We start from the raw sequence: 24,383 nt of genomic DNA on the forward strand, positions 1-24,383 counted from the left end.
CTACGGTTTGTTATGTTCTGAGAGTTGGATCTATACAATGGCAGATCTTGATCATCAGACAGGGCTTTGCCTCAGCTCATTGTTCGTGTGAATGGGTGGTTCTTAGACAAGTGCTATGAAACGAATAGCGGGTCTTTGTCTAGTCGGAGCTTGGTATCAGGTCATCGACGGGATTCTTTGTTACGCTTAGAACTGAATATGATATGTGCTTGATTGTTGAAGTTTTTCGGTGTATCTGTACCTTTTGTAGCTGCCCATACAAGCTGTCATCCGGCATGCTGTACACACTCTCGTAGGCAGCCTGGAGATGGATATACTTCGTGCGTGAACAGTACTACGCCTCGGGGGCATGGATATGGTTCTGGCGGGAATTGGATCTGAAAAGTCTAATATTTATATCTACCTCAACGATCTATATACCTATCACTACGATGACACGCTTACTGCCCTCGGCGGACTCGACGCACTGGCGGCCGATCGCGACCGTTATACCGCACGAAATTCAAAGCAGCGCGCGGCAACCGGTGCTGTCTCGCGAGGGCAAGCGCAGTTCTATTCTGAACATCCACCGCCGCAACGTCAGGGCGATTCCCCGTCGCGTTCCCCCCCTTGATCTCCTGAATGAGAGCTCCTGCCCTCTGCGTGTACGCGGCCTTCCGCCTCTGCCTCTGGTACGCTGTGAGACCGAGATTCGCCGCATTGTCATTCAAGTGCTGGATGTGATGGTGCAGCCCCCACATGACGTAGTGCAGGAACGTCCCGCGGCGCGTTGGATGCGCGATATTCGCGCCCATGCCGTCAAAGAGGGCCCGGAAGACGGGATCATTCTTGTCCGGGAGTTGTGAGAGACACCGGTAGGCTGCGGGCTCGGTCGCGTGGCCTAGATGGATGAGGTGCGTGACGGTGCGGTCTGCCCTGTCTGCGAGGGCGATGTCGAGGGGCTGGCGCCCTGCGCCGTCGCGCTGGCTTATGGTGGCGTGGATCTGCGTGTCGAGGAAGTCGAGGAAGTCGAGGTTGGGGTTCTTCATGGCGAGATGCCACGGGGTGCTTTGGGCACCCGCCCAGTTTGTCCAATTGCAGCCCGGCTGGATCTGGATGAGGGCGAGGTTGAGCCCGTCCGTTGTGCTTAGTGTCGTTGCGAGGGCGTGGGAGGCCCATGTGCACAGGACTTGGACGCTGTGGCGGTGGAGGACATCTGCGAGACTGTGGTTCGGGGCGGCTGCTTGTAGGGTGGGCCGGACGCGGGTCCAGGTGCGTTCGAAGAGGCGCGGCCAATTTCGGAGGACGAGTGTGTCGAGGTGGTGGTAGGGGAAGTTCGCGTTCAGCCCGGGGGTTGCGACGTTGTGACGGATGGACACGATATCGTGGAGGCTGGCCAGGTATCCGGCTATCCTTGTGCGTCGGAAGGCCAGGGCCTCGTGGAGGAATGTATAGCCCATACGCGTGTATCCACGCGGGTTGAAGAGGCCCAGCCGTCTCAGCATGAGGATTGGCTCAAGGGCGTCCTTCCGTAGGAGCTTCTCGACGATCCTCGAGCAGCTGTTGCAGTTCTCCGAGCTGCGGGCAGTCGGTATAGGTGTCGGCAGCGGTGGTGCGGGAATCAACGCGGACATATTCTGCGGCAGAGCCTGCTGGAGACGCTGAATCTCCTGCTGCGTGGCCTGCACTTCGTTCTGGAGATAAGCGACAATGTCGTTCCGAGTGTCTTCATACCACTGCTGGCATGGGGTGCGGTTCTGGATAACCCACAGGGGGGTGTATCCAAATTGGTCTCGCATGACATTGTTCAGGGTCTCCGTGAGTGTCCACTCCTCGAGCTGTAGCAGCTCGATATCGATCTGGACGCGTACAAACCGACGCCGCCGCAGCACGGGTCCATTCCGGCCTTGGACTGCCAGCTGAATCCCAGCATCGACCCGACCCCTTGTTTCCTCCCAGTGGAGCTTCTTGGAGCGTATGCGGTGCCATTCGAGGACCTGATTTGTATCGTTGAGCGTCTGTGCGGCCCAATCCCATCTGCTTTTCATTCCATATTCAGCGTAGATGAGGCCCGTCAGGTAGGGCTTCTGGACCATGAGGTCGACGAGCTCGTCGTCTCTCTTCTGGTCGAAGAGTTCGAACGCAAGATCGTGCCAGATTGTGCGCCTGGGGTGGTTGAGGAGGATTCCCTCCCAGATTCTGTCTATCAAATGTGGCGGTTCTTCGGCCATTCTGGTGCAAGTTCGTCTCAATGCTCCGTACTATGCTATGCTATCGGGGTGCAGAATTCAGTCGATGCTTTGTATTTCTACAGGAATTACTGAATGGATGGCTGTCATTCAATTTACAATTGAAGTCTTTGCGAGATCTATACTTGGAAGATGGATGCTGGATTTCTTTCGAGGTCATTATATCGAGCCTTGGAAGATTTCTATACAACGTTTGCCAGGCTGAAACAAAACTCACCCTCAGCCTTTATGCACTTTGTTTCATGGGGATGTGATGTCTTTGTTGAGCTCTCCAGAAGCTGCTGGCTTTGTGAGTGCGAGCGTGACTTTGGGTTATCTGCTTCTTTATTCGTTATGAAACACGGGAGGATGGTCCTCGCACTGAGCCTCTGGGATACCCAGCTTCAGTGGCGAGTGTCAACTTGGTAGGAGCCTACCAAGGAGCCGGACAGCCTGGATCCGCTACTTTGCTGCGACTCGGTATGTATAGTATCTCAGCCCTAATGTAAGATCGGGAATACATATAATCCAGATTCTATACAAACAGCTTTCTGCTTCTACAGCAACCATAAGCCGACCGGACACTCCTCAAACAAGACAGAATATACTAGGTACATCCAAGCTAGGGCTACGAACCCCGCTATAGTGACGCTATAGCTTGCGGAGTCAATAACTTAAGCTGACTCCCCAAGCACTACAGTTACCTCCGGTATCGAGCCCGAGACAGATAAAAGTAAAGCTGGTGATACCCACGCGCCTGGGCGACCTCCAGCGCCGTCCGCCGCGGGTTCCCCCGATCTGTCGTCGTGGATATCCGGCTTCCCCCGCGCATTCCCGGCCTTTACGCGCTGGAGAAGCTGGTCTGCGCGTCGCAGGTGGCGCCCGCGCGCCCTGCTCTTCTCCCGCGCTGTCAGGTTTGCGTTCATCTCTACGCGGTGCATCTGCCGGCGCAGCGCGTGCACGATCTGGTGCAGGAGTGTCCCGTTCTGTGCGCTCCCGTCCGCGGCTCGGGGATTCGGGTTGATGATGCGTGGGAGGACGGCGAGGAGGTGGCGGTCGCGTGGATCGACCCAGTTTGTGATTAGGGTGTTTGGGATTGTGCCGGGGTCTGCGCCGAGCTTGAGGAGGGCGGCGAAGCTGTAGAGGCGGTTATGGAGGGAGGCTGTTTCGAACGGCGGTCTGCGCCCATCCGTGTCGGTTGTCGATGTCTGCTGGTCTTTGGTGGTTGAGGAACTCAAGGAAGTCTGTGTGTGGGTTGAGAGCGCCGCAGTGCCAGGGTCCGCCGTGTCCTTGGGTGCCGAGTTGGTTGGGCACTGCGACGGGGACGGGCTGGCCGGGGGTAACTTGTGGAGGAGGAGCGGGTAGAGGGGGCTGGAGGAAGAGGTCGAGGGCGTTGTTGGCGAGGAAGCACTGTGCCATGTCGCGGTTTGCCATTGAGCAGATATGCGCCTGGGTCGAGGCTGACAGGATCGCAGCGCCGTTCGGGGGGGACACAGAGTTCCACAAGTCCCAGAAGGGGTAGAGGAGCGAGGCCAGCTCCAGGGGCTTGGTTCACATGCCATTGGATCACGGCGTTGTGCGTGGTGAGCTGGGGCTGTCCTGCCCACAGCCAGTCTGCAGTCAGTCCGAACTTGTAGACGGAGGTGAGGTGCGCGGGAAAGGCGTCGATGAAGCGCATTGTGTCGTCGTAGTCGAGGCCGGAGAGGAACGAATTGAAGATGCGCGGGTAGCTGCGGATCTGGCCACCGATTATGCCCAGGATGAGTCCCCCGGACTGCGGGAATGCTCCTCCTCCCATCGCTGCTAGAGCTTCCTGTGCTTTTCCTGCCAGTGCTGCCGCTTGCGCTGGTCCTACTGGTGCTGGTGCTGGCGGTGCCCCAGGGCCTCCGCCTGGAGGTGGATTAGCTGCCATTGTGAAGGTGACAGATTGTTGCTGTTGACTTGTAAAAGGACTACACCTTGATTATGTATGGCAGATTTACTACATGAATGCTCTTGCCGTCTAAGTCTGTTCTTTTCCTCTTTTTGTATGTGTGAAGCAGGTTTGGATAGGATCCAGGCGGTTAACCGAAATGCATACCTTCAGTGTAACAATGAAGGCCAGTACTTTGTTCCTGTCCTTGACAAGGGACCGCGTGGGCTGCTATTCAATGTTGCTGTTCTTTGTTGGTAGTGCGAAACAGGTTCTTTGTGCCTAACCATGAAGACCCGAAACAGTGCTTGTTGATTGAACAGTGTCGCATTCTAAGCAATCAAGGGGACTCTATTTAGAGTTGAAGATAGACTGAGTGTGCAGAGTCTGTGGCAGAGAGCGCTTCAACAACAAGTCAAATGACAGGATGAACGGCAACAAGTCTCCTTGACGTGGAATGCTTAGCTAGGACGTTGCCATAATTCCCAGTCTAGAAGGCAAGAGGCTTTTTCAGTCTTCGCCATCTGATGAGCACGCACTGTTTAATGGACACAACACACGATACATATACTCGACTCGCGCACTTGTCACCTCCGGACTTCGAGGAGACAGCAGGGAAGACAACTCCGTGATCTTGAACTCCGTTCAAGATGTCTTGCTTGTCAGCCAGCCGATCGACAGAGCTGCGCTGCGCCCCCTGCTCACTTGAGAAGGATCAGCAGCTAGTGGGGAGAAATGGTGGACCTGTTCGAAGAAAGTTGTTCAAGAAACAGCCCCAAGCGAGGCCAGAACCAATCAGCCAGCGGCACTGTGAGCAACGCCTGGCTGTACCTGCTCAGCATCGGGGGCCAAAAAGGGCTGGGGATCGGGCCGGATTTCAACTTCGGCGCCGTGATGGGCATAAATACAGTGGATCTCCTGGATAGACAGTCAATCAACAACAATCAACAATCAACCATCAATCATCAAGTACCTTCTTACTTGCTATCAAAATGCACTTCAAGCTCTTTGTCGCCCTCTTCGCGGCCGCCGCCACTGCCACCCCTGCGCCTGTTCCCCAGACCAGCGTCGACCCGAACACCCTCCACGAGATGGCCACCCACTTCCGGGACGCCTGCGCGAGGATCAGCAGCGCCCTCGCGGGCGTCCAGGGTGACGCCCACACCCTCACGAGTCTGCCGGGCAGCTCCAGCGTAAGCGACCCTCGCCTCTTAACGCGGGTTTTGTTCTGACCGATCCATTAGGTAGACTTCGCGGCGATCTGGAACGACATGCTCAACGACAATGCCCATCTTCAGCAAACGTGTGCCGGACTTGTCTCGACCCTCAGTGCCGCTTAGACTTGGTATGTTTTCTGGTGTTTCTGTTGCTTGTGTGTGCTGACCCTTGTATCGCCACAGCACTGATCAGGGCCTGGGTGATACGATTGGGAAGTGATTTGAGCTCGTGGGGGTATAGAGCAGTTTGGTCGATATGTAATAATATAGTATAATATGATGCATTTTCCTATACTATCCCACTCTCCATGTCTAAATTCTGAGACTCCAGTCCTTCTCCGACGATTCCCCATTCTTCACTGCTCGGGTGGCATTCCCCCGAGCCGGGGCCGTTGTCTCCAGTCCTCACTGGCAAGAGACCCTGTCCCAGGGCGCTCAGACTTGGTATGTTTTCTGGTGTTTCCATTACTAGAGCTGCCTGTGCGGTTCCTGCTAGTGCTGCTGCTTGTGCTGGTCCTACAAGTGCTACAGGTACGAGCAGTATCCCAGGGCCTCTATCTAGATTTGGATTAGCTGCTATGAACTTGTAAAAGGACTATATATTAATTATATATTGGCAGAGTCATCATATTAATACCTTTTTGTGCTATTCTTGGTAAGTCAAGGTCATTCTTTTTGTCTTTGTGAATAAGAAGTGTTTGGATAGAGATTAGGTGGTTATTCAGAACACATGCCTTGAGTTTGATCAATAGAGATTACTACTCTGTTTCCTTTCCTTCAAGGGACCGCGCGGTATATCAGCCAGCAGTCCCATGGTTAGTGTTCTTTGTTGGCAGTACAGATGCTTCGTGGTAAGCCATAAAAATCCGAAACAGCACCCTTAATCAAGCAGTGTATCATTCGAAGTAATTGATTCAGAGGTTCCCTTCTCGAAGAGCGAAGCGAGACTGAGTCGATGGCAGAGAGCATTGACAAGCGTTCACACACTGTTGAATGGCGCAGAAGATGCTTCGCCAGCCCCTCATCCCCGAATTTCTTCTGGTCTCTTCACCACCTGGGGCGAAGGGGCCAGAATGTCAGCCAGAGTGAGCTCTTTGGAGTGGAGCAGGAAGACAACCTGTGTGGCCTCGAACCTTTTGTTGCTTCTCGGCCAGACGATCGACAGAGCTCGGCTGCGCCACTCGCTGGATGAGCATCAACAGTTGGTCGAGATGAGAGCAACGGACCGGGGGGCCTATTTTTGGGGGTCCACAGCCCCTGCTGCGGTGCACTCGGCCAATGAAGCAGCGCAGTGAGCAGCCCTGCATGCTCAGCCTCGGGGCTTTGGCTGCGGGCCAAAAAAGGGTCCATCATCAGGCTGGATTTCAGCTTCATGGCCGCGACGAATATAAATACAGACGACGGGACACCTCCTGGACAGACATCAATCAGTCTCAATCAGTCAATCAACAAGCAATCATCAAGGACCTTCTTACATTCTTACCTTCCATCAAAATGCACTTCAAGCTCTTCTCTGTCGCCGTCTTCGCGGTCGCTGCTACGGCCGCCCCGGCGCCTGCCCCCCAGACCGTCGACGTGGGCGCCCTCCAGGCCGTCGCCCAGAACCTCGCGGCCACCTGCGCCAGCATCAACGACGGCCTCTCGAGCGCCGGAAACGACCTTAGCTCTATCAGCTCAAGTATTCAAGGCGACGCCGCCGTAAGTGACCTTTCTGCTTCCTTTGTCACGCCATTTCTGACATGCATCCAACAATAGGCTGCCTTTCAGCAGGCATGGAACGCGATCGGCCAAGACAATATGGACCTTCAGAGCAACTGTGCCTCGCTCGTTTCGATACTCAACGGCGCCACTGAATCTTTGTATGTTCCTTCCTGCTTGCGTTGCAGTGTCGATTGCGCTTGCTGACCCTTGAATAGCCAGAGCACTGATCAGGAGCTGAGTGATACCTTTGGGAAGTGATGTTGGCTCGTTGGGAATATAGATCTGTGATAATATAAGATAATGTGAATTATTTTTCAACTCTCCAACTCTCCTTCCCTCGGTGGACATTCCCCCGAATTCACAGCCATCTCGGCTCGTCTCCAGTCCTCCCCGCAAGAGACCCCGTCCCAAGACTTCCAGCTCGGACGATCTCCGCGATGGAGTCAGAAGACCCGTCCAGATTTAAAGGCCCTGCGCTGCGGAGTTGGGTTCTCTCACCGTTCCCCCACCCTCACTGCAACCATGGCCAGCGACCCCGATGCCGATGTCCTCCCCCAGAAGGTGCACTTCGAGCACGATGAGCTCTACCAGGCGTACGCTGCCAAAGGCGACGAGTGGCACCGCCAGATGACGCGCCGGCTGATGCGCAAGGTCGACCTGCACCTGCTGCCGCTGCTGGTGCTCATGTACCTGCTCAACTTTCTGGATCGGAAGTATGCTCTGCTCTTGAGATAATAAAAGTGTCGTATGGTCGTGCTAACTTCCCCAGCAACCTCTCGCAGGCCCGCCTCGGCACCCTCGAAGAAGATCTCGGCATGGCAGGGACAGACTTCAACCTCGCGACGAGCATCCTCTTCGTCGGATACCTCCTCATGCAGCTCCCATCCAACCTCATCCTCACCCGCGTGCGACCGTCGCTGTTCCTGGGGGTCGCCATGGGCATCTGGGGCGTCATCTCCGCGTGCCAGGCGGCCGCACAGTCGTTCTCTGGTCTCGTCGCAGCGAGGTTCTTCCTCGGATTCGTCGAGGCGCCGTTCTTCCCGGGCGCGGTCATGCTCATGTACGTTGTCATCTTGGGGTTATGGCGTCGCTAACCATCGCAGGTCGAGCTGGTACACGCGGCAGGAGCTGAGCTATCGCATCGCCTGGTTCTACGCTGGCAGCTCGCTTGCCAACGCATTCGGTGGACTGATCGGAGCAGGCGTCCTCGCAAATCTGCACATGTCGCATGGTATCTCCGGCTGGCGATGGCTCTTCATCATCGAGGGCGTCATCACGGTCGCCATATCGATGCTCGTTCCGTGAGTACTCCCTAACGGTGTATACAGCATAGTCTAACCCCAGCAGACTCCTCCTCCCCAACTACCCAGCAACGACCAGCTGGCTCGAAGACGACGAAAAAGCCTACGCCCAGTGGCGCCTGATCAACGACGCCGGCGAAGCAGACGACTCCTCCGCCGCCTCCATCAAGGAAGCCCTCTACCTAGTCTTCACGGACAAGCGCATCTACCTCTTCATCCTCCTCCAGCACATGTCCCTCCTCTCACAGACATTCCAGTACTTCTTCCCGTCCATCGTGAGCACCTTGGAGTACAGCAACATCGAGACCCTGCTCATCACGGCGCCCGTCTGGATCGCGACGTTCCTCGTCTCGCTGGTCGTCACCTGGACGTCGGGGAAGACGAATGATCGCAGTATCCATATCATCTGTCTGATGAGCGTGTCGGTCGTCGGGTGCATCATCTGCACTGCGTCGACGAATATCGGCGCCAGGTTCCTGGGGATGTTCATGTACCGCTCCCTAAGTCTCCTCTCCTCTCCCCTTACCTATCTCCGCGAAACTCTTCTTAACCTCAGTAGGATGCCCATGGGCGCCGTCTCCGCGTACCAGATCATCATCGCCTGGGTCGCAAACTCCTTCCCGCGCCCGCTGGTCAAGCGCTCCGCCGCCATCGCAACCGCAAACATGATCGGCAACACGGCCAGTATCTACGGGAGCTACATGTGGCCCTCGTCGTCGGGGCCGCGGTATGTTCCCGGTGGGAGTGCGACGGCCGCCGTGGCGCTCTTGGTTGCCGCGATGGCGTATGTGATTCGGGTCGTGCATGTGCGGATGAACCGCGGGTTGCAGGAGAAGGAGAATACGGTGGAGAGGGAGGAGGAGCTTGATGCGCCGAGGGGGTTCCGGTATATTCTTTAGTGGGCTGTGATGACGCCTGGTGTGTGTGTGGCGAGGCCGATGTAGAGCTGAAGTGGCATATATTCATGCAGTCCCCCGATTCTTGGAATGTGCTGTCGAGAATGAAAGGTCAAATCTCCATATTCTAATTAAAGATGAGGCGAGGCACTGGCCCAAACCACTATAGTGTACCAACCCTCTTTCCACATCAAGGATAGCTGGAAGAACCCTAATGTCGTCTAAATCTAAAGTCACCTTCCTCTTCAAACTGCTCCTCCGATGCTTTGAAGTCCTCCTCCGCTCCAGCCAAGCAATCATCAATCTTAGGTCCAAATGATGCCATCCAGCTGAGAAGCTCCCACCTTGATCTCTCGGGCGAGAAGCTCCTCCAAGTCTGCCGCTGCCGCTGCAGGATGGCAGCAATGCACTTATTCGCCGTGGAGCTCGCGCACGCCATCCCGTCGCCGGATTGCCTGTCCGCAGGTGGACAGTTCGACCGCTTCCGCCCTTGTCGGCGCTCGAATCTTGCACCGTTGGAGATGTATATTGCGTCATGCCGCTGGGATTTTTCTGCACTGCATTCTTCGTCCCGACTGGGGAGGAAGGGAGGGAGCTGGCGGGTGGCCGTAGGTTGAGTGGAGTATAAATCTGGAGAATGTCCATCCTTGTTGTATGGTCAAACATACTCCTACAAAGGAGTGATTTGACCTCGCGACGATGGCAGACACCGATACGAAAGGCGCCGCCGTCGAGGCTACGCGGACACCCAGCACGACGAGCGAGGAGGAGAGGAGAAGGGAATTGCTTGCGTCGTTCACGCCCGAAGACGATAAGCGGATTCGCAAGAAGATCGACCGGCGGTTCCTGTGGTTGATTAGTATGATGTACCTGATAAAGACGGTGCGCTGGACGGTCCAATATGGAGGAAGCACGCGAGACTGATTGATTAATTGATTGATTGACCTTAGATTGACTATACGAATGCCGCATCGGTCAAGGTGCTGCAGGTCGGCGAGGACCGCAACATCATGACGGAGCTGAACATGAATGCGAACGAGTACAACTGGGTTCAATCGATCTACTTTGTACGCCCTCCCCCCCTTTGGCCTGCCCAAGAAGCAGCCAGCCCTGACGCAACCAGATCAGCTACATCGTCTTCGAGGTCCCCAGCAACATGGCCCTCAAGCGACTCACGCCCCGGCTCTGGCAGTCGCGGATCATGCTGACCTGGGGCATTGTGCTCGCGTGCCATGCGGCGGTCCAGAACAAGGAGGCGCTCTACGCGCTGCGCTTCCTCCTGGGCCTGTGCGAGGCCGGGATGTTCCCCGGCATTGCGGCGCAGCTCTGCGGGTGGTATCGCAGCGATGAGATGGGGACGCCGATTATGTGGATGTTCGGGTTCCAGAATACGTCCGGCATTGTTGGGTCTCTACTTACGTATGGGATCTCGTATATGAATGGGATGCAGGGGCTGAGTGCCTGGCGATGGTGAGTCCGTCCCGCTTGTTCATGGAGCAGAATACGCAAGTAACAGGCACAGGGTATACCTCCTGGAAGGACTCTTCACGATCCTCTTCGCCGGTCTCGTCTACCTCGTCCTCCCGGACTGGCCGAAATCCGCGCGCACGCGCAAATGGCTCACAGAGCGCGAGCAGGAGTACGTCGAGGCGCGCCTCTCCGAGAACGCGCCCAAGACCGCGGACGCGAACTTCTCCCTCGCCGAGGTCCTCGACGCCCTGAAAGACCCCCGGACCTACTCGTTCATGATCTCGCAGGTGCTCGTCAACTTCGCCGGCTACGCCCTCAGCTGGCAGCTGCCCACGATCACGACGAGCCTGGGCTTCGCGGGCCTCCCGCGCAACCAGCTCCTGAATATCCCCCCCGCGGCGGCGTCGGTGCTGGCCATCGTCTTCTCCGGGTGGTACATGAAGCGCGCGTACATGACGCGGCCGGCGTTCATCATGTACTGGACGATGGGGCCGCACTTGCTGTTCTTTGTGCTGCTGGCGGTGCTGGACGATAAGGTCGGGATATACATTGCCTGTGTGTTTGGGACCATGTACCACGCCGTCTACTTTATTCCTTTCTGGGCTTGTACGTTCCCCCAACTCCTCTGATGTCTACTCAGCATGCTAATGTGTCTCGTAGGGCGAAGTTCCTCGCTAAAAGGCACGACGGGCTCCGCATTCACGCTGGCCTTCCAGTCGTGCGTCGGGCAGGTCGGCGGCGTGGTCGGTCCGCAGCTCTTCCAGGACCAGTTCGCGCACAATGGCTACAAGACGCCGTTTGCGATCTGCGCGGCGGCCGTGGGGGGCTCGATTCTGGCGAACGGCTGGACGTGGTGGCTGACGCGGAACGTCGAGTACGATGTGCTACGGGTGCAGAGGCTGCGGATTCGCGAGGAGAGGGAGGGGCGCATCTATGCGGGCGAGGACATCCAGGTGTATCAGGAGAGGGAGTTCTACGATGCTGTTGGGAGGCGAGTCGATGGGTAGCTTGTATCCTCTGGGAGGCTTTTTGGATAGCGCAAGAGAATACGAATCTCGCGGAATGGCGCCGATGCGGGGAATCCACGCCAGGCCGAGGTCGGCTTCGGTCGATTCGACGAGTAACGACTTGCTAAAACAAGCCATCATGAATTCTTGGAGTAATTCGGCTAGTTGATCGACGAAGCCCGGAAGTCGGCACGCTCCAGACCTTTTTCGTTATAAATCATCTCGCGTTCTCACAACGCCCGGCGACGAGAACGCTGAACACCTACCATGGACTCGTAGACATCCATGGATCCATGTTCAAATGGCCGATTCGGCATCAGATGAGAGGCCTGAGCCTGAGAAAGGCGCAGTGTCATCCCCGGCTGTCCCCAAAGAGGGCGGGCTGCGAGGCTGGCTGCAGGTCGTCGGGACTCACTTCATCCTCTTCAACATTTGGTAATCTCAGATGATTCCTCAACCTGTGGTGCGTACGGACTGCTAACGGACTTCTCCAGGGGCCTGGCCTTCGCATTCGGCTCCTTCCAGAGCTTCTACGTCCTCGAGTTCCTCCCCTCCGTCAGCACATCCGCCATCTCCTGGGTCGGCACCATCCAGTCATGGCTCCTGATTATCGGCGGCCTCGTCGCCGGCCCCCTCTTCGACCTGGGCTACTACCGCAGCATGATGGTGGCCGGGAGCTTCCTCTCCGTCTTCGGGATCATGATGCTCAGCCTCGCGACCGAGTACTACCAGATCCTGCTGAGCCAGGGGATCTGCGCGGGGCTCGGCTTCGGCCTGCTGTACATCCCTGCGATTACGCTCGTGAGCCGGTCGTTTGTGCGGAAACGGGCGCTCGCGCTGGGGATCTCGACGGCGGGCGCGCCGCTCGGGGGTGTCATCTACACGCTGGTCTTTGAGCAGTTGCTGCCGAGGGTTGGGTTCCCGTGGACCGTGCGGATTATCGGGTTCGTGATGCTGGCGCTGTTTGTCTCCTCGGGGCTCATGTTGCTCTGGAATAGCGAGGATACGGGGCAGCTGCCTGCTGCTTCTGGGAGGAGTAGAACACGCCGTCGCCTCTTCGATATCTCTGCGCTGAAGGACGTCCCGTTTTGGACCTTCACGGCCGCCAACTTCTTCATGTACATGGGATACATGACGCCGTTTTACTACATGCCCATCTTTGCGGAGACGAAGCTGCACACGACGCGGTCGTTGGGGCTGTACATTCTCATCATATCGCAGGCGTCGTCGATCGTCGGGCGTGTGGTTACCACAGCCGTGGCGCACTACTTTGGCGCCATGATCCCCTGGATATTCTCCGGCGTTGCGTCCGGCGTTCTCTGTCTCGCGTGGATAAGCACCGACACACTGGCCAAGTTCATCCTCTTCTCTGCGTTCTACGGTACTGACCCAACCCCATCTCCCTTTCCCCGAAGCGAATGCTAACGAGGACAGGCGGAATATCCGGCGCCCTGGTCCCCCTCCCGCCCAGCGTCTTCCCACACATCTGCCCGGACCCGACGTCGCTGGGCGCCTGGCTCGGCATGGCGCAGAGCATCACCAGCTTCGCGACGCTGATCGGCGCCCCGATTGCGGGTGCGCTGGCAGATCTGGGGGCCGGCGGGAGCGACGACCTGACGTTCTTGAATGTGCAGCTGTTCTGCGGGGCGATGATGCTCTCGGGGTCTGCGCTGGTCTTGGGGCTGTGGTGGGTGTTGAGGCGGTTTAGAGGGAAGAGGGGGTTCTTATAGTCAGGTTGGATTGCGATGTTGGATGAGGAAAGTCACGTTAAACAGAGGTGAATGAGGCAAGGTATTAAAAGACGTGAATAATCATAGGTATCACAAGAATACGTGAGACAGATCACCGATACCAGAACCACAGCTCGCCATAGCTCTTATACGTACTCCCCCCGTCCCCGCCGTCAATGTCCAGCCCCGTGCACATCGTATACCCCTGCTCCTCGAGACACTGCATGAGGTCCAGGACCAGCAAGCGGCTCTGCACGCCGCCCTTGCCCGAATTCCGGCCCCACGGCTGGCCCTGGAACTTGAGCTCGAAGTTCCCCGAGACAAAGTCCTTGTTGCACTTCTCGACGCGCTCGCCGAAGAAGCTGATCAGCGAGTTTGCGAGCTCCGTGGGCGCGTTGATGAGGTGCAGGAGGTCGGCGGAGTCGAAGGAGATGCAGAGCCACGAGTACGCGCGGGGTTCTTCGTACTTGAAGATCAGGCTGTCTGTGCCATGTCAGTATTTTATATTGCATTATATGAATAGACGAGAGGTACCCTTCTGCCCGTACGCGTTGTAATTGCCCATCCTGCCCACCCTCCCGCCACCAGGGACAACCACCCAGCCCTCCTTCGCAAACGCATTGAGCACCCCCATCAGCGTGATCCGAATCGCAACCTTCTCCTCGTCCGCTCCATACCCAAATGGGTTCCCCCGCAGCTTGATCTCCAGGCTCTCGTCGAACCCCTGCACGCGCTGGATGCCCTTTGGCCACAGGTGCTGCACGATCTCGGAGAAGAGCGCCGTCATGGGCTCGGGGAAGCGGACGAGCCGGAAGCGGTCGGACCAGGCGATCGATAGCATTGCGTACTTTGTCTCGTGGCCCTTGAGCGGGCTGCGGTCGAGTTCGGAGATCGCGGGCGTCGAGGCGTGTGCGGCCGGGGGGACTGCGGGCGAGGGGGGTGGAGAGGGCCCTGACGCCGCTGCCGGTGCCGTTGCCGTTGCTTCGGCGTAGTTGGGGGGTTCTTCGTTCACCCTGGATTTCTCGGAGAGCCAGCTGAATGCCATGGTTCAGTGTTGAGAGCGCCTGCGCTCTGGTGCAAGAGTTGCGGTTGCTGTCAGCATGAGGCCTCTGGCTCGTCTCCGTCGCCTTTATGAACCTGGGGGCCGTTAATCTTGGTGCCTGGAAGCCCGCGAGCTGGACGACCAGCAGCCAATCCACGCCTGCGCTGTCCATCACTGCGCCACAGGACGCAGTCTTTCTTGCTTTGGTTTGCTGCTTCCCCTCGCGGTTCGTGCTGTCGAGGAGAGACTGATCCCGCAGAGGTTTTGTCGTTGCCTGCATGGCCGTTGGTGCAACTTTCGCGTGGCTGGTTTTGTCCTTGCTGTCAGTGGTCGTTGGTATTTCCCATCATCTCCAAGAGTTGTTTCCTTGTTTGTTGTCTTATGGGTTGACGGCCATGGAATATATATCTCTTCGTTCGAGTGAACTCAGACATTTCCCACAAAATAAAGAAAGACTCGATTCCGAAGCAATTACTGCTTCTCGTCAAGGATTTGCAGAATGAAAGCTCCTGCTTCGATTATGGCTCTGGACGACACTCAGCTTCACGCTCCTGCACCAGTGACTGAGAAAAGGCACCTGGTCGTACCTTGGAAGACTGAACAAACAAACGCCAAATAGCTTGACCTCCTCATGAAGCAAGGAAGTTCTCATCCTCTCGGCCGAGCAAGCTGGCGGCCCTCAACATGCAGCGACATCATCTCTCTGATGCATTCCATGCCAGTCGCAGGGGATGGCCGCCGGTCGGCGATCATCGTGCACGCCATATACTCTGATTCTGTCCTTGTGAACGTATCCATGGGATTCAGCTATCTATTACAGTCTCATTGGACAGATGGGGAGAAGATTCGCTGCTCGGCCGAGTTGGAGCACGCCATCGCGGGTCGTGGTGATGCTATACAGCAACCATGACGGAGGGGTTACGGAGTCAAGGATGGTATAAAGCTGGACCTCAAGCTTTCGAATTTATTCAGACTACTACACTGATACAGTAACTACGATCTTCAAATACGCCATCATGTCCGACCAGACGACATCTGAGCGCCCGCGCAAGTCGCTCATCCTCAATGCCTTTGTCGAGATGTGTACGCTCCCTACCAAACAAACCCACCTGCACTTCGCGATGCAATTGCAATGCAATGCAATGCAATGGAATGGAATGGAATGAATTACTTATTCAACGCAGGCAGCGGCCACCAGTCCCCCGGGCTCTGGCGCCACCACGAAGACGAATCGCACCGGTTCAACGACATCGACCACTGGATCGAGCTGGCGCAGTTACTCGAGTCCGCCAAGTTCCACGGCATCTTCATCGCCGACGTACTGGGTACGATAAGACTGGATATTGAGGGAAGCAGAAGCTCACTGAACTAACTGGGCAGGCGGATACGACGTGTACAAGGGCCCTCGGAACCTCGATCCTGCGGTGATTTCAGGCGCGCAGTGGCCGGTGAACGAGCCGCTGGCTGTTGTCCCGGCTATGGCGGCGGCGACGAAGAATATCGGGTTTGGGGTGACGGTGACGACGACGTATGAGCAGCCGTATCATCTGGCGAGGCGGCTGTCGACGGTGGATCATTTGACCAAGGGGCGGTAGGTATACCGATCTAAGACGTCGAGGGGTGCTAACTGGAGTAGGATCGGGTGGAATGTGAGTCAAGCGCAGCAGGTGGAGGAGGAAGGAAGCTGACGGTCTAGATTGTGACGGGGTATCTCGACTCTGCGGCGCGGAACTTGGGCCATGCAGAACAGCCACTGGTAAGTCCCCTCAAGACCAAGGGAAATTGGCTGTGGCTAACCTTCCAGCACGACGACCGATACGCCGTCGCGGAGGAGTACATCCAGGTCACGTACAAGCTGTGGGAGTCGTCCTGGCGACAGGACGCCGTCGTCCTAGACCGCGAGCGAGGCGTCTACACGGAGCCCTCGCGCGTGCGAGAGATCAACCACGTCGGAAAGTACTTCAATGTCCCCGGCCCGCACATCTGCCAGCCCAGTCCGCAGCGCACGCCTGTTATCCTGCAAGCGGGGACGTCAAAGGCCGGCAAGACGTTCGCCGCTCAGCACGCGGAGGCCATTTTCGTTGCGGGCCACAGCCCCTCCGTCGTCGCGAAGAACATCGCGGAGATCCGCGAGCTGGCGAGGACGCAGTACGGGCGCGATCCGCAGACGATCAAGTTCCTTGCGCTGCTTTGTCCGGTATTGGGGAGGACGGAGGAGGAGGCGCAGGAGAAGTTCCGGTATTATCGCAGCTTGGGTTCGATCGACGGGGCGCTGGCGCTATTCGGTGGCTGGACGGGGATCGATATCAGTGTCTATGGAGACGACGAGGAGCTGCGTCTGGTGCCGAGCAATGCGATTCGGTAGGTAGATCTCTTGTGCATAGATCTCTCGTGCGTGGGACGGTTCTGATCGAGCCAGGTCCGCCGTGGAGGGATGGTCAAAGGCGACTCCAGAAGTCGCGAAATGGACGAAGACCACGGTCGGCCAGCATATCACGGTCGGAGGACTGGGTGCGACGCCCGTTGGAACGGCCGCCCAGGTCGCGGACGAGATGGAGCGCTGGGTGCGCGAGGCAGACGTGGATGGCTTCAATCTGGTGAGTCGCGTGCTATCCTCTGTCCGAGGTTGGCTGACGGTCGCAGGCATACGCCGTCAAACCGGGATCGTTCAAGGACATTATCGACCTTCTGCTGCCCGAGCTTCGTCGGCGAGGCCTGTTCTGGGGGGACTACGCCGTTCCTCGAGGCACGTACCGCGAGAATCTGTATGGGAAGCCTGGACAGAGCGGCCCTCCCCCGGATCACCCTGCGGCGAAGTATCGGTGGCAGGCGGGGGTGGACAACCACGAGATTCCAAAGTGATCTGGCATTGAGGTGAGGCTGAGAATATGGAGAAGGAAGGGTTGTGAGGCTGTCACGATGAGAGTGCATGACAAAGGGACAAATCGAGGACAAGGCAAATAGATCATTCCAGGGCCAGAATTAAATGAACCAGGCTGTGCACCGACCAAGATTATCAAGCGAGAATCCCCCCACTCTGCTGCAGAGGCAGAGAGTTATTTCGAGCCGGGCTGTGCCGTCTTGGATACGAGATGGCAGATTGCTTCTTTTGAAGGGTCTCTTGCAGTCCGCCAGCAGCCTCGACTCTGTCTCGCGTGTAATCCTTACAATTGGTGCAGATTCCTCGTTCGATGGAGACTGGATCGAGGCTGCTCCGCGGGCGGAGGCTGAGCTGCATGAGAATGAAGCCAAAGGCTGGAGCTCCGGCCCGTTTTGTTTGGCTGCGTTTTGGCCCTCTGCAGGCAAGCCTCGCCTGCAGCTGCATATTTAGGACCTGATTCCTCACCCCAGGTCGACCCGTGGATTATGGACTGAACATGGATCCGCTCAGCATCGCAGCCGGCGTTGCGGGCCTGGGGACCCTCGCCTACCAGATCATCGGATACCTGGGCCAGGTCAAGGCCGGAGGAAAAGAGCGCCAGGCGCTTCGCGAGGAGGTGAGGCATTTATGGCTGACCATCACGGCGCTTCAGGACCTGCTGTCGCTGGACGCGATCAAGAATGACCAGATCCCCGATGCGCTGCGCCCGCTCTTCGAGCCCGATGGCATCGTCAAGGAAGTCATCGCCCAGATGGAGGAGCTCGACAGCAAGCTCAAGACGCAGACGTCGCATGGGAAGGTCGCCCAGACGATCGCATGGCCCTTCACGCAGAAGGACGCCATGCAAATCATCCAGCGCATCAACCGCCTGCAGAGCACACTCCACAACGGCTTCACGCAGGCGAATTATCGAGTCACCCAGGACATATACCACCAAGGGCAGGATGTGAAGAAGGCCATGGACGAGGCGCGCCTCAAGGAGCTGATCGAGTGGGTGTCGCCGCTGAACTTCGTCGCAAAGCAGAGCATGATCTGGAAGCAGCACCACCACGGGACCTGCAAATGGTTCCTGGAGCGCGAGGACTTTCGCGCGTGGCGAGAGGGAGACAACACGACGGTCTTTTGCCCGGGGATCCCCGGTGCTGGGAAGACCTTCCTGTCGTCGATTGTGTACAACGAGCTGGAGGGACTGCGAGTGCGCGAGGAGGGTGGCCTCCAGGGCGCGGCAGTCATGATGCTATACTGCAAATGGGACGATCCGCTGTCGCAGTCGATCGACAACCTGCTGTCCAGCATGATCAAGCAGTGCGTCCAGCGGTATGGCGCCGTGGGGAAGCACCTGCTCGACCTCTTCGACCGGCACAACAAGGAGGGCACACGGCCCTCGCAGACGCAGCTGGCGTCGACGCTGGCCCTGCTGTTCCGGCGGTTCACCAAGGTCTTCGTCATCCTCGACGGCCTGGACGAGCTGCGCGAGGAGAAGGACCGGCTGTCGCTGATCCAGGTCCTGCACAAGCAGTGGCAGGACACAGTGCCCGTCAACCTGATGGTCACCTCGCGCCCGCTGCCGAATATCGCGCGCCACTTTCGGCCGAATGTCAACACGATGATCGTCTGTGATGCCTGCAACAAGCAGGACCTGCCCGTGCAATACCACTGCGCCGAGTGCGAGTCGCAGCTCGACACCAGCTTCGACCAGTGCGAGGCTTGCTATCAGCATGGGAAGCGCTGCGGAAACAGAGGACACTCCCTCTACTTCCAGGTCAACTCGCGGATCATCCCGATCGCCGCCGTGGAGGAGGACCTGACGACGTATGTGAAGTGGCGCACGGCAACCTCCGTCTTCCTGCAGGAGTGCGTGGACAAGAAGGACGGGCTCATGGAGAGAATCCTCGCCACAGTCGTCCGGGACAACGGCGGCATGTTCCTCCTGGCCAAGTTCAACATGGACACGCTGGAGTCCAAGCTCAGCGTCAAACAGCTGCTACATGCCCTCCGCACGCTGCCCAAGGAGCTCGACGGGACGTACACGGACGCAATGCTTCGGATTACGGGGATCGACGACTCCGCGAAGGACATCGTCCTGCTCTTTCTCCGCTGGGTGGTCTTTGCAGAGCAGCCGCTGCACGAGCGGGCCATCGAGCACGCCCTGGCCGTCAGCAACGGCGACTGCGACGGCGATATCGACGACGACGGCCTCATCCGCGCGAGGAGGCTCGCAACCAAGTGTGCGGGCCTCGTGCAGTTCGACGAGTCTGACTGTCTCCGGCTCGTCCACTACTCTGCCGAGAGCTACTTCAGCCAGCACCATGAGCGCTGGTTTCCCGGTGGAAGCCCTCGACTCACTTCGGCTTGTCTGACCTACCTCCAGTTCGATCCCTTCAAGACCGGCGCCTGCAATGGGCCGTCCGAAGCCGCTGACTTTGAAGAGCGCCTCGAGAAGTATCCCTTCCTGCGGTATGCGTCGATGAGCTGGGGGAAGCACCTCAAGTCGGCCCCGAATGACGAGCTGAACGCGCTGGCTATCAGCTTCCTTACGGACCCTGGCTGCCTAGCCTCTGCAACGCAAGCCCTGTGGTATCTGGAGAATCAGAACGCGGCCAGCTGGGATGCGAGGAACGGTTCTCCCATCCATCTGGCCGCGCACTTCGACCTGCCGGACTTGGTGGAGGAGCTCATCAAACGGGGGTACAACGCAGATCTGAAAGACATCAATGGCGCGACTCCGCTCGCTCTTGCTACGCTGCGAGGCAATTACAACATTGCTTCGATCCTTCTCAAGGCCGGCGTCTCGGTGAATACTGTAGATAACAGCGGACGCACTCCACTCCACCGGGCGATTGTGTACAACAAACCCGATATTCTGAAGCTCCTGCTAGAACAGAAGGGCATTGACATCAACACCGGACACCCGAAGTGGTCGCATCTCACGCCGCTGCTCATTGCCGCTGCGATCGGCCGCGTCGAAGCCATCGAACTCCTTATCGCCCGGCCCGACCTCGACGTCAACAAGGAATGTAGCAGCCCCAAGGGCACGACGGCGCTGATATACGCCGCGCGACGGGGCGAATCCGACGCCGTCAAGGCCCTGCTCGCCCACCCGGACGTGGACATCAACCACACAGACGACGCTGGCAACACAGCCCTGACATTTGCCGCGCAGGGAGGGTACTACGACGCCGTCGAGGCGCTTCTGGACAAGGGCGCCGACACGGAAGTCCAGCAGGTCGACTTCCAGGGCACGGCGATCATGCGCGCAATCGACCATAACCAGGTCTCCGTCGTCAAGCTGCTCATCGAACGGGGCGCAAACCTGCACCATACAGATATCTTTGACCGCGGCGTGCTCCATTCTGCGGCCGTCAACCACCGGCCGGAGATTCTCAGGATTCTCATGGCCCATGACGAGACACTGGACGTGAATATGCGAGACGCGCATGGAAAGACGACTCTGCACGACATTGCCCGCATCGGAGACACCGAGACGGCCGAGGTTCTCCTCGCCCATGGTGGTGACCCCACGATCAAGGATAACCACGGGAGAACCCCAATCCGCGTGGCTCGCGAGATGAACTTCCCGATCATCCTGGAGCTGTTCCGCGCAGCTGGAGCCCAGAAGAAAGCGAAAGCGCACGCAGAAGGGAGAACAAACTCCCATCCCCAACGCACCAGCACTGGCTCCATTATCCCCGGAGCCGGACGATCAGATACGGCGATGTCCGGCCCCGGCGCGCTCCCAATCTGGTCTCTAGCACGGTCCGAGCAGCTCGATGAGCTCAAGGAGATCCTACCCCACGCGTCGCGCGAGGAAATCAACCTGACAGACCCGGATATGGGCCAGGCGGGGTTGCACTATGCCGTCGCCAGAAGCACCATGGAGATACTGCGTCTCCTCGTCTCGCACGGCGCAGACGTCAACCTGCAGAACCGGTACGGCCGCACGCCGCTCCATTGCGCCGTCATGGCCAGATGCTGGGTGGCCGCGGAGATTCTCCTCGACGCGGGCGCGGACATGGCCATTAAGGACCAGTGGGGACACCAGCCGCTTGTGATGGCCACCGCTGTGGAGAAGTCTGTTGGTCTGCTCTTGATTGAGCGAGGGGCGCCTCTTGGGCGTGATATCATCAATCTGGAGAAGTTCTTGTATTTGGCGGCGCGGGGGGGATACGAGACTGCGGCTCGGAGGCTTGTCGCTGCCGGGGCTGATGTGTGGAGGAAGGGTTTCGAGGGGAAGACGGCGTACACGATTGCGAAGGAGAATAATCACGATGAGCTGGCGAAGCTGATTCTCCAGCTGGCCCCCCGGCCGTCGGTGACGGAGTGGGAGGGTGGTGGAAGCACAGGTTCTGACTCCAGCAACCAGTCCACGAGTAGCACTTCTGACAGTGAGTCTCTGAGGGAGAAAGTCTCGAAGCAAGAGAGTGTCTCCGTCACTGAGAAAGAGGAGCTTAACGGGTCGGTCCAGACGGCCAGCGTTGAGTCTTTGGCCGTGAAGGGAGCCGATATCAAGGGGGGCAACTTCCTGTTTGGACGACATTCGTATACCCTCTTCCTGATTCTGGTGTTTATCATGGTTACGGCGTTAGCAAGGCTATATTAACCTCGAGTTGATTCTGATTTTCAGGCGTTAGGCATGGAGCGCGTCATTTAGATATCCACATCGCCACATCTGTTATACTAGAGATTTGTATGATTTTTACAATATTCAGTTGAATTGATTGCTCATACCTTTTGACTATGAACCTATGAAGCATAACACGAACCTCGTATCCTCCGACTGTTCAATTTGAGACCCTCCAGACCATAACCGAATCGCCGGATTTTGATCCCATCCATCCTTAAGTACAAAAGCACACTAAATCATCAAATCAAACACCTCCATCAGCAAACTCCGCGGCGGCTTCGGCGGCTTCTCCGGCAACCCCATCAGCTCCGCAACGGCCATCTGTGCACCTCTCACGCTATACTCAACCTCCAGCGTCGTATCTCCCGGAATCTCCGCGAACTGCCCGACGCACGCGAAATTCGTGCTCCGCGACGGCTGCACAGCGGGCCGATCATGATGTGTGCGCGCGAGGAACGGCGCCGTGGCCAGCGGCATGCCGCAGGGGATCGTCTTTGCGTCCTGCATGATTGAGTCAGTGGCCGTGCCGAGGTGCGAGAGAACCTCGTGGAGGATCTCGGCGCCCGAGCACTCGGCCATCGGCTTCTTGACGTAGTCGCCGGGCTTGGTGGGGTTAAGGCCGTAGCCCATCATGACGGTTGTGTTTTCGGGCTGCTGCGAGAAGACGGGCTGGTGCGGGATGCAGATTGTGGCTTGCCAGCTGCTGCCGGAGAGGGAGAGGAGGGAGCCGGTGCCGGGCTTGTCGTGGGTGAGTTTCTCGTAGGCGGCTGGGAATTCGGGGCCCGTGAAGGTTGTTGTGAAAGTTTCGGCTGTGGACTGGTCGATGTGCGAGAGGAAGGTTGTCGGGTTGCCGAATTTCAGCGACTTCTTGGATAGCGTCTCCCAGAGCTTCCAGTCGCCTTTCATCAGATCCTGCCAGTTGGAGGGCAGAGCTGGGGGCGGGGACTTGTTGGTGCCGAAGACGACGCCGGCGTTGACGGAGCCGAGGCCCATGATGACGATGTCCGTTGGGTCGACGGTGATCAGCTCCTCCTGCTTGACGTTGAGCAGCTGGATCTCGGAGATGGTGGTTGGGTCGCCGTCCGGGTAGCACTGGAGGTCTGTGACGCGGGTGTTGAAGCGGAAGTCCACGCCCTGGTCCTTGAGGTAGGCCGTCAGCGGGCCGATTGCAGACTCGAAGAAGTTGTACTCGGTGCGGTGGACAGTCTTGACGCTGTTGATGGACCCCAGCTCCTCGAGGTACTTGCGCAGGTGTCTCTTGAACTCGGCGGCGCTGTGCCATGGCTGCAGGGCAAACCTATACATCACAGTCAGTTGCTAGGGTACGACAGGCAAGGCGAAAGGCACGCTATCAGACGTACGTCGTCGACCACAACATCCAGAAGCTCGTGTCGAAGAAGCTCTTGTCAAACATATCCTGGATACTCTTCGCGCCCATCGACATCTCATTCTCCATCATCAACCCCACCAGCGCCATCCGATGCTTCAGTCCAATCTGGAACCGTCCAGCATGGAACAGCTCGGCCCCGGCAACCCCCTGCTTGATGGCTCTCGCCTGCGCCGGGTGCGCTTGCGGCTCCGTCTTCTCGCGTTCCCGAATGGCGTCCATCACCGACTTACTTGAGTCCTTCTGGCTGGGAATCACAGAGAGGAGTCGCTCGACACACTCCCCGTGGAAGTGCGGGTTCCCGTCCATCGGCAGGAAGAACCCTTCCTTTGCGTCGCCGTGGGTCTTGAGTCCGCCTCCGGACTCGGGGCTCGCGTCGAGGATGTGGATGTTGCCCGGTGGCACCTTACCGTCCTTGATGAGGTGGATTGCGGCCGTCAGAGAGGCAACGCCGCTGCCGATGAGCCAGGCCTCGATGTTCTTCGAGTCCCGGCGGGGGAGGTGGGCTGGGTGCGATCCTTCGACCATTTTGGCTGCAAATGCGATAGATAGTAGATATTGTAGCGTGTTGCTATGATATACCTAGGGATGGGTCATGCATACAACGCCAGGAGAGCACTCTTTTAAGCCATTCTCACAATCCAGACGCGTAAGGGTAGTTGACGTCAATATGGTCGTCACGCAAATGGTCTCCTGACAGTGACCAACACAAGAGCCAACAGCTGTCTTACGCCTGCGGGGAAGATTCCGGTCTTGGTCAGATTGTTGCGTGACAGTCCTGAATTATACTCTGGAGTGGCCGTACCCGAGATCGCTGCGGAGTGGTTGACTCTCGACGAACCATGGTTCATTCGAGATCCTGCCGCTTCATAGGTCTTGAGTGTGCTTATGATAGTCACCTCACCTTGCTGTGCTACGCATAGGATATTGACCTTAGTCGATGTTAAGAAGATATACTGGTGCTATGAAATGTGCCCGAGAGGTCTTCCCTGAATGAATCTTCCAAGA

General features: G+C 57.7%; 10 protein-coding genes across 10 annotated transcripts; 6 read left to right on the forward strand and 4 right to left on the reverse strand.

The window, feature by feature from the left end:
• Positions 1-440: 440 nt before the first annotated feature.
• Positions 441-2,210, reverse strand: BJX67DRAFT_379131 (uncharacterized protein; the record flags this gene model as incomplete). The annotated part of the gene is made up of 1 exon (XM_071032506.1): positions 441-2,210. One exon carries the CDS (start codon positions 2,208-2,210, stop codon positions 441-443), a length of 1,770 nt encoding a protein of 589 aa, XP_070888562.1.
• Positions 2,211-2,881: 671 nt separating this feature from the next.
• Positions 2,882-4,119, reverse strand: BJX67DRAFT_379132 (uncharacterized protein; the record flags this gene model as incomplete). Its single annotated transcript, XM_071032507.1, has 2 exons — positions 2,882-3,550; positions 3,619-4,119. The coding sequence occupies 2 exons, from the start codon at positions 4,117-4,119 to the stop codon at positions 2,882-2,884; spliced, it is 1,170 nt and encodes a 389-aa protein (XP_070888563.1).
• Positions 4,120-5,023: 904 nt separating this feature from the next.
• Positions 5,024-5,678, forward strand: BJX67DRAFT_347621 (uncharacterized protein). Its single transcript, XM_071028561.1, has 3 exons — positions 5,024-5,312; positions 5,364-5,464; positions 5,520-5,678. Exons 1-2 carry the CDS (start codon positions 5,112-5,114, stop codon positions 5,457-5,459), a joined length of 297 nt encoding a protein of 98 aa, XP_070888564.1. The 5' UTR covers positions 5,024-5,111; the 3' UTR covers positions 5,460-5,464; positions 5,520-5,678.
• Positions 5,679-7,089: 1,411 nt separating this feature from the next.
• BJX67DRAFT_333253 (putative MFS transporter) lies at positions 7,090-9,269 on the forward strand. The gene is made up of 5 exons (XM_071027539.1): positions 7,090-7,750; positions 7,807-8,097; positions 8,141-8,338; positions 8,385-8,828; positions 8,898-9,269. The coding sequence occupies exons 1-5, from the start codon at positions 7,560-7,562 to the stop codon at positions 9,235-9,237; spliced, it is 1,464 nt and encodes a 487-aa protein (XP_070888565.1). The 5' UTR covers positions 7,090-7,559; the 3' UTR covers positions 9,238-9,269.
• A 534-nt stretch (positions 9,270-9,803) lies between these two features.
• On the forward strand, positions 9,804-11,902 carry BJX67DRAFT_333352 (major facilitator superfamily domain-containing protein). The gene is made up of 5 exons (XM_071027540.1): positions 9,804-10,116; positions 10,185-10,301; positions 10,358-10,704; positions 10,757-11,310; positions 11,365-11,902. Exons 1-5 carry the CDS (start codon positions 9,934-9,936, stop codon positions 11,709-11,711), a joined length of 1,548 nt encoding a protein of 515 aa, XP_070888566.1. The 5' UTR covers positions 9,804-9,933; the 3' UTR covers positions 11,712-11,902.
• Positions 11,903-12,012: 110 nt separating this feature from the next.
• BJX67DRAFT_370791 (major facilitator superfamily domain-containing protein) lies at positions 12,013-13,441 on the forward strand (the record flags this gene model as incomplete). Its single annotated transcript, XM_071030970.1, has 3 exons — positions 12,013-12,146; positions 12,206-13,092; positions 13,146-13,441. 3 exons carry the CDS (start codon positions 12,013-12,015, stop codon positions 13,439-13,441), a joined length of 1,317 nt encoding a protein of 438 aa, XP_070888567.1.
• Positions 13,442-13,553: 112 nt separating this feature from the next.
• BJX67DRAFT_379138 (uncharacterized protein) lies at positions 13,554-14,486 on the reverse strand (the record flags this gene model as incomplete). The annotated part of the gene is made up of 2 exons (XM_071032508.1): positions 13,554-13,924; positions 13,976-14,486. The coding sequence occupies 2 exons, from the start codon at positions 14,484-14,486 to the stop codon at positions 13,554-13,556; spliced, it is 882 nt and encodes a 293-aa protein (XP_070888568.1).
• Positions 14,487-15,499: 1,013 nt separating this feature from the next.
• On the forward strand, positions 15,500-17,345 carry BJX67DRAFT_379139 (LLM class flavin-dependent oxidoreductase; the record flags this gene model as incomplete). Its single annotated transcript, XM_071032509.1, has 8 exons — positions 15,500-15,566; positions 15,668-15,808; positions 15,864-16,074; positions 16,120-16,132; positions 16,180-16,239; positions 16,288-16,844; positions 16,903-17,080; positions 17,127-17,345. 8 exons carry the CDS (start codon positions 15,500-15,502, stop codon positions 17,343-17,345), a joined length of 1,446 nt encoding a protein of 481 aa, XP_070888569.1.
• Positions 17,346-17,472: 127 nt separating this feature from the next.
• Positions 17,473-22,051, forward strand: BJX67DRAFT_333358 (ankyrin repeat-containing domain protein). Its single transcript, XM_071027541.1, has one exon. The coding sequence runs from the start codon at positions 17,861-17,863 to the stop codon at positions 21,962-21,964; it is 4,104 nt and encodes a 1,367-aa protein (XP_070888570.1). The 5' UTR covers positions 17,473-17,860; the 3' UTR covers positions 21,965-22,051.
• Positions 22,052-22,057: 6 nt separating this feature from the next.
• On the reverse strand, positions 22,058-24,175 carry BJX67DRAFT_347633 (oleate hydratase; the record flags this gene model as incomplete). The annotated part of the gene is made up of 2 exons (XM_071028562.1): positions 23,350-24,175; positions 22,058-23,285 (listed from the first exon to the last, which is right to left on the reverse strand). Coding segments are annotated over exons 1-2 (1,615 nt in total), but the record flags the coding sequence as incomplete, so codon positions are not given.
• Between the last annotated feature and the right edge of the window lie 208 nt (positions 24,176-24,383).

This window comes from Aspergillus lucknowensis (assembly GCF_044049455.1).
Source record: "Aspergillus lucknowensis strain CBS 449.75 chromosome Unknown BJX67scaffold_9, whole genome shotgun sequence".
Classification (NCBI taxonomy): domain Eukaryota; kingdom Fungi; phylum Ascomycota; class Eurotiomycetes; order Eurotiales; family Aspergillaceae; genus Aspergillus; species Aspergillus lucknowensis.